Source organism: Antrostomus carolinensis, unplaced genomic scaffold, assembly GCF_000700745.2.
Source record: "Antrostomus carolinensis isolate BGI_N321 unplaced genomic scaffold, ASM70074v2 scaffold13980, whole genome shotgun sequence".
NCBI lineage: Eukaryota > Metazoa > Chordata > Aves > Caprimulgiformes > Caprimulgidae > Antrostomus > Antrostomus carolinensis.
The window spans coordinates 3,327-11,650 of NW_010290622.1; the positions used below are offsets into that span (position 1 = coordinate 3,327).

Sequence of the window (8,324 nt, forward strand, 5' to 3'; positions counted from 1 at the left end):
AAAGAGCCTCCATTGCTAGTTTTCTTTAAATTAAAAACTAGCTCACAGAATGAGGAAAATAATAAATCACTATTTTTAGTGCAAAAGGAAGTGAAAAGGATATTTATTTGGCTTCATTTAAAGACTGCAAAATCGCATCCTACTTGCACCTTGAATGATTCACCATGAGAATACTGGAAATATTTCTTTTAAACTGTAAACTTTTACCAGAAGTAAAACCCAAATGTTTTTATGAAGGAACATGTAATTTTGCTACTTCCTATATAGGAGGATAAGCTATACAAGCTGTTGAAATAACACTGCTTATATTAAACCTGAATGTTACTATATGGGGCAATACTGAATTTTTAAAGTTTTACTTAGTGTGTCAAGCTGCATTTGAATGTAAAACTTCCATACAGAAGTATTTACAGATTTAAGTAGCCTTGAGTGGATTCCTATACTTCTGACCTACTATGTTTTGAAAATCACTATTTATTATAAAGGAAGCATGTTTTTATGTAAGCAGATTGAATTAGTTCCTGGTCACTACAACTGCAGAGCTAGTAGGTCTAATCTCCAATTTGTATCCATGGTGGGGAAACCCCCTCCTAATATCTTTCTAAAAATTTGTCTCTTCAGTAATTTGATTCCAAGTCTTCAGCAGCTATTACTTATCACTTAAGTTAAACGATTTTCATTAAAGCTTTACAATAGACAGACAATTTGACCTCAGATTCTTTTAAGCCAATCCATTGATATGTACTAAGAAGTTAAGTGCACTGGAGTTAACTACATTCCTCTGTTAATCCTGAAACTGCTCCTGCTTAAAGATACCTGTACAGTCTACAGCAGACAAACTCTAGACTAACGAAAAGGCACTAAGTACCAAGCCAGCCTCGCTTCTCTACCTGCTAGATTTTCTGGTCTGAAGCTTCCTCCAATCCAAACTTTTTCAGTGCAGCAAAATTACAGAGATGAGTGTTCAAGACAGGTATCCAGGGACAGATGTAATTTTACAGTGTGTGCAAGCCCTTAAGTCCTTACCCTTTGTAAAGAGAGAATGCAGTTTGGGGCAGATTCCCATCAAAACAACTTGCTTTGCCGATCCCTTTCTCAGGGGAAGCTTGGAAGTAGACTAATTCATGGGGTCTGTGATGTGATACATTCAGCCTACTGTTACCCATCACCCTCTCCCAGAGCAGACACACTTCTTATCCAAATATAAATGCCTTGAGGAAAGATAAGAGTTTAGAGTGCGAGAGGGTTGCTGTGTTTCCCAAAGATCCACAGGAAAGACACTAGTCAAGACTAGGCCAGAGAACTTAACTCAGCGGCCAGAATTTGAGCCATTCTGTAACACAGCAAACAACCTTTGGTTCAGTCCATGTAACCTCTGGCAAGCGGGCAAGAAAGATTTAATTTGTTGTTCGTCAGAAAACACAAAATTCAGCACTCAAGTTTAACTAAAGGGTAATTTTTTATTCCCCATTAAGATGGTCTCAAGGACATAACTAAATGTTGGAAACCCCCCAGAAGGGCACATATGGTGAATGTGGCAAAGTACAATGTGAACAGCCCCAGGGGTTCAAATAAGGTAAGATCGTTAGCTAACCAGAGGAAAACAAATTAAAACTCTGCTGAAGATGTTGCACTTTCTTCTCCATTTACACTGAAAAAAAAAAAAAAAAAAGCCAATTCCAACAAAATCCTTGCATCTCTAACAATACATTCAGTCCTGGCTAAAGAGTTTAACAAGATGGCAACAGGATGACTATAATACAAAACGTTCACTACTACACTCTGTACACACCTGTTGTCCAAGCCCTCCCCAAACCCACGTAATGTTGGTGCCCCATTATTTGCTTGCTTGCTGGGCCTGCCTGCGGAGGAGGACATAGATCTTCTCCTTTATCCAGTCTTTATTGTACGGTTGGTATGTCTGAGTATCAGCACGGTAACTAGAAAGAAAAAAAGGAATTAATATAATATGAGCCTGTCCTGTAGTACATCTACCAGAAGAACTTCACAAACAGTTAAGTGTCCTCAAGTGTACAATGCAGAAAGCTGCGTACAGAACACCAGTAATATCAGAAGTAGATGGGAATTGCCACTTATTGAAGAGATTTATCCTGTTCCCTAAAAACCAGTTACCCAGCAGATCAGTAAGAACCTGAAACAAAACTAAATGCTCCAGGGACTACTGAGTGACTGATCACAGTGTGTTCACGTTTTAGTTCATTAATATAATTACTTATGGGAAACAACAAATGGAGTACCTTAATATTCTGGAGTTCAGACTGAAGAAGAATAGTTACACCAGGAAACAATCTAATTTGTCTTAATGAGCCAAACACTTCTTCAACACTGCTTCAAGCAAGTGTTCACGTAAGGTTTTTAAGTGTTCCACTTCAGTTTGGAATTTTTAGAAAATGAGTAAAAGCACAATTTTCCAGGAGCAAAGGTAGACTCATAGACATATGACAAAGGATTCTTGCCAGTTGGCAGTGACAGCAAGCTTACATCTAATAAACAAGGACCCTTCATAAAAAGCAAACTGAAAACAAGAACCCACAGACTGTTTTTCTTCACTACTTATGGATAGTTGATAAAAGTAGTCCATTAACAAGATTTCTCGCCAGGGCCAGAGAACTCAGTTACTCAAGCACTGTTGAACTGAAGCAGAATTAGACCAAAAAATGAAAGAAAATTGTGTGAAGTTATCTGTTATTCATGCCCTTCTTTCCCTCTTAGTTGTTAAAGTTCAATGTGTTGGGTTTTTTTTATGAAGATGGTACTTTCAGTGAATGCTTCAAGAACTACTGAAGTCCTGGTCATTCTTTAAATCTTGGTACACATTTCTAATCAGATAAGAAGGGTGAGATGGTGATTGGTTGGAAGCTATGTAAAAATCCAGAGTTAACTCAATCCAGAATAATTAAGTTCTTACCTAAGGAAAAAATCCTAAGCATACTGTTTCTAAGAAAGCCTTGTTATTTAAAATCTAGCATGACTGGTTCAAGGCCATAGAAAAAGTTTCAGTATATCTTGATATAGTAGTTCCTACAGTTAGTAGTAGTTCCAGTGCAGTATAAGAAACGTTAGTTTCAAGGAAAAGCTACCAATTTCCACCCCTGCCCCAATCCATTCATCGTGCTACCGCAAGACCAGACAGCAAGTACTTAAGGAATGAACACAGGACACATGTGATACGCTACGTGTGCCATCTGGTGGAACGCTGTAAGCTGAAGTAGAATTTAGCACGACACTGAGTTTACAAGTCTAATTAAGAAAAGCACAAGAATGTACTAGAAAACAGTTGCTACTTCCTAAACCAAGTAGCTAGCTTTAGTCTGTTAGATGAACTAAAACAAAATGTGTCTTTCAAACTGCATCAGCCCAGCACTATGACACCTGAAGACCAAATGTGGCAAATGTCTAGGAACAAGGTAACTGCAGAAGCTGTAATCCTGGCCTACTTATTCTACTGAAAACTTTGGTAAATGGCATTTGTAGTAAGTCACTACCAGTAACATAGATTCTGTATGTACATCAGAATGCAAAGAAAAGCAATCTGATGCTTAATTTTTTTAAAATAGGTTTTTATTTTAAACTGGAATTAACTGGTAAAGGTTGTTCACTGGGCAGCTGCTTGCACAGTGAACAAGTGCAAGTGCACCGTGCAAGCACTTGCACTGGGATTTCAGAGAACAGTGCAGCTGCGGGAATGTCCACACCAGAAACTCGCCAGCTTAAAAAGAGTATCTGGAATTTTGAGCTTAGAAAGCCAAATACCACGTCTTTTGTTATTTTAATATGAGATTTATGCCCTTATTCATACAGAATTTCTGCAAAGTTGATACCACTGTCATATCAAACTATTACCTTGAAATTTATGGTACGGGAAGTACTCATGATCTGGACTAAGTGATTTAGTTACAGTGTTATGTTCTGAATAGTGAAATTTAACATTTGATTTCATGCTGCAGTCAGAATGGAAAGTACACAAGACCACCTTTGCTTGACCATGACTTTAACATACAGATGACAGCTGGAGATAACGTGTTCACAAGAACACTCAGAAAATTAGCTACGCCTCTATGGAGGATTCATCTGTTCCTCAATCACTTCACTGGGATTTACAGAAACTTCCATCTTGCTATTATCTTGATCAAAATAAATGATTGGCTGCAATGTGCTTCTATATACTTCTACCGTACCACTAGTACAGCCCTCAGCTGTATAAAATTCTATAATCATTCTGCCTCCCTAAGCATTGGACCAACTGCACAAAGGCAGGTACAGCCCCAGTGTAAACAGATTCTAGCATTAATAAAATATGTAGCTATATTAAACTGTTAGACTTCAGTATTTGAAATGCTGGGAGCTTCAGTGTGACTAAAATCCAAGCTTAACTGTTAGTTTCTAAACTTTCTTTAGATACTTTATTCCAATGCAGTTAATTGGAGTGGGCAACATGGCATGCCAGCTGCATTACTGCTGCCTTACTAACACAGCTATTGCAAAAAACCCCCAAAATCTTACCAGATTCCACATAAAATGTTTAAGAGTTTACATGGAAGACTTCTGACTACTCTAAGTCACTGAAATGGACTTGTATGAACAACTGAACTTACACAAGACAGCTGAGGTCTGCCAAGTCATCAATGAAATCAAACAATTGGCTGATATCATATGTAATGGATGGACTGTTGGGATTCATTCTCTTCAGATGCTCTTCATACATTTTACAGACTCCTACAGAGAAAAAAAGATTACCAATGCAATATTAAAAAAACCACAAACTGTATTTCCTGAAACATTCAGCTACCAAACCAGAGGAAAAAGTTTTAGTTCTGTCAAAGATGCAACTTTCCATGCAGTAAGCTCAATGGAAACCTGAAATTCCTTCAAATAATTTTAAGACAGTAATTGCAACATATAGTCCTACTGTACAAGCACCTGAGAAAGAGAACTGATGTCAAATAACAATACTCAAATCTCAGAAGAGAGATCATTCTCTCACCATTGAAAGAGTCAAATGGGGCTACTGAGGTAAGAGTGGCAGCACAAGCCTGTATATGAATATGTTTAAATTATGCAAATTACGTATCAATTGTACACATACTTTTATTTTACGTATTATTTCCAGTAGTGATCTTTCTGTTAGATGGCTAGCACAAAAAATAGTGAGAGAGGCTCTGATCCTGCAACGAAATGCATTCAGGCAAGTCTGCTGCACCAAGAATATTGTCTACTCTCATGAGCTTCATGTGGTTCAATCTAATTAAATCAAAAAGAGGCATTTAATATAAAAAGGACGTCTTAGAAACAAAGAATAGCTATTTTTAGTTTGCTAGAACATTATTAAATTAAAAGCATGAGACATTTTTGCATTTTTTATGAATTACCTTGGGAAAACATGAACAGCAACTTATTTTCTTATTGAGTAAGTTTGGGAATATGTCAAAAATAGGGTTTTAACAGGTTTTGTCTACCATGTCTGCACCCACCTTCCATGCACTCATTCACTGATTCATAATCAGCATATGTTCTGCCCTCTGGCCTCTTGGTAGGCTGGACAAGTAAAATTGTGTGAGACTGAAAACCAAAACAAAACCACCAAGGAAACAGGTTACTTGCAAAATGAAGCACTAAAAAGAAGCATAATATTAAAACACTGAACCAGCAATCAAGTACACTATTTTCCAAATAGTACTTACTGTTCATATAAGCTGTGTTAATAATTTTTCTTTCCAATCAGTCCTATCAATCCTCATGTAAGTTTAAAATGTGTAAATTACCACTAAAGCAGCTAGTGTGGTGAAAAAAATACCACAGAAATAGTAATTTCTATTTCAACAGAAAAGCAAAGCAATAAAGTCAATGTATAAAAGCTATGCCATTAGTGAATTTACTTATTTTATTCCAAATGCAAGCTGTTAGTATGATTTAAATACCCCAATTTAAAAGCAAAGAGGGAGTCCAACTTAACTTCACTGTCAGTCTCACCTTAAAGATTTTTAACAGAAAGAGCTACTTTGAGTTATTCATTCAGCTTCAAAGGAACACAAGTTATACAACAAATCTGCACTTAGTATTCAAGAATATTTCCTGCAAAACAGACAGACTGATTTTTCATATGTCAGTGAGTCTACTGAAACAGTAATTATGGCACAGATAACTGTTCCAAATGTCAGAGTCTGTAAGCTTGTTCTTCTGCAGGAAAGCCTTAAGATGATTGTACAGTCTGCGGCTTGCATTATTTCTATAATATTTTTCACTTGGCTACAGCAAGCAATTTGAGCAAACAACAAGCAAGATTTTTGAAGTGTACACAGTCTGTGATCTAATTAACAGGTTGCAGAGCACAAAAAGTCTGTGAGCATGCTACAAAACACCATTTCCAGTGCTGCTAATTGGATGCAACATTTTCAATATTAATATATGAGGTGAGCACACAACATGTAATATTTATGAAGGCAACTGCAGAGCAAGACACCCTGGAAGCAAATACCAAAGCATATCATTGGGCTTAAATTGGTCGGCTGCTGATAGAAAAATCCTGACCCACACTTTGGATGTACCAGTGAAGATACCAGTTCAGCGTTCAAATGCAGTGACAGAAAATAAAAATGGCAAATACTAGGATTTACAAGGAACGTATAAGAAAACAGTACAAATTTTTATACCATGACTGATAGTGTTCTCATGCCCAGAATAAAGTTTTCAGATCTTTAAATTCTGTCTCAAATAACATGGTAGAAGGAGATTCAGAGAAATCGGGAGAAAAAGTTACACAAAGAAACAGAAGAAGCAAGATTTCTCCCAATCAGAAGCGGAAACAGAGGGGAATTCAGAGCTACACACAGTAACAAAAACATACAAAGGAGACTAGACCATTTAAGTCCACTCTCATGTGTGTCAGAGGATGCTAGATTCGAAAGGAATTCCCCAAGAGGGGCTGGTATCTGGCTGTTCCTAAGTGCATTGTGCTTCAACAGGCACGTCTTACCAGGGAGTCCAAAGGACTCTGCCAACTTTATATTATAAAGTACTTTTTCCAGCACTATTTTTTTTATTTGCTGGTCACTGATGATCAGTGAGCCAGACATGTAAGCCAGTTCTTTTAGAACTTTTAAGGTAGAAGTCATTTGGGCTTCTGACTTTAAACCATTTATCACTTCAGACACTTTACAATATTCATATCGGATACTGGCCTGGAATTTATTAAAATTAATGCCATTGGGACCATCTGTCTTGTAGGACTAATGCATTACATCTCAAACATCTCCTTGGGAATTTCCCATTATTTTACATTATTGGGGGAAAAAAATTTGCTTGATTTTATAAAATTGCTCCTCCTCTCCTACCACAGAAGTGCAACACAGCAACGAGTTCAGAAGTCTGAGAGAAGTTTCCTCCAACTATTACCTGCCCTACTAAATATGTGCCCAGGTGACAGGGCAAAAATCCATGTGATTACTAATTATTACCTTTTCCTAGAAGTACAAATCTTATTGTTAGGAAAAAGAAAACCTAATCCGTAAACTTTCATGCATTAGGACCAGGTCATCTGGAAGAGGCCAATATGGACTCTTATTATCCTGATGCGTACACTGGGTTTTCTTGCATTTTCTTTTAAAGCGTAGTTGCACTTTAGAAAGTGCTCCAATTATTGAAGACATAACCCTGTAAAAACAGTTAAGGCAGTGCTGACAGCCAGACCAGCAGGACGTTGGAGCTAGGCAGCATCTACCCAAAGAGGCTTCTACGCGTTGTAGTCTATTCAATGATAAAGTAAAAAATAATTAAAAAGGAAGATAAACAAGCATTGTTAAGATGTGCAGAATGCAAATACAAGTAGTAAACCACACACTTAAATGCCTTTGAGTTATTCCTGCAAGGCAGAAAAAGCATTTGAAGTGTCTTCTTTCACTCTGGACAACAGGGACAGGGCTTGTGGCTGCTCATCCTAGCAGAAACTAACTGTGACAGGCAGATGTAGAACTCTGCTGCAAACTCAGAAGCACTTGCCCTTCCACCGCAGGGTAACAACTTCCTTCAGCATATTCAAACTTATTAGACGAATGTAACAAACTATTGTGACTGGCAGGCCTTTGTGCTTTAGCGTGCCGTTCAAGCAGCCCACCAGCGCAAGCCACCGCCTTTCGCTCCTCCGAGTACCGGGGAGGACCAGGGAAAGCAGCATGGGCAGAAGCAGCTTCAGCGAACGCAAATCGGCCATTTCGGCTGGGCACACTCGACGGATTGGCGAGGAAGCGCTGCGCTTCCAGTAAGTGCCCCGGGAAGGGGCTGAAGCTGGCGGGCGAGCCCGCTCCGCG

At 38.2% G+C, this 8,324-nt stretch overlaps 1 protein-coding gene across 1 annotated transcript; it reads right to left on the bottom strand.

The window, feature by feature from the left end:
• Positions 1-1,440: 1,440 nt before the first annotated feature.
• On the bottom strand, positions 1,441-5,575 carry ERH (ERH mRNA splicing and mitosis factor). The gene is made up of 3 exons (XM_010173821.1): positions 5,493-5,575; positions 4,617-4,737; positions 1,441-1,940 (listed from the first exon to the last, which is right to left on the bottom strand). Exons 1-3 carry the CDS (start codon positions 5,497-5,499, stop codon positions 1,838-1,840), a joined length of 231 nt encoding a protein of 76 aa, XP_010172123.1. The 5' UTR covers positions 5,500-5,575; the 3' UTR covers positions 1,441-1,837.
• Positions 5,576-8,324: the final 2,749 nt, after the last annotated feature.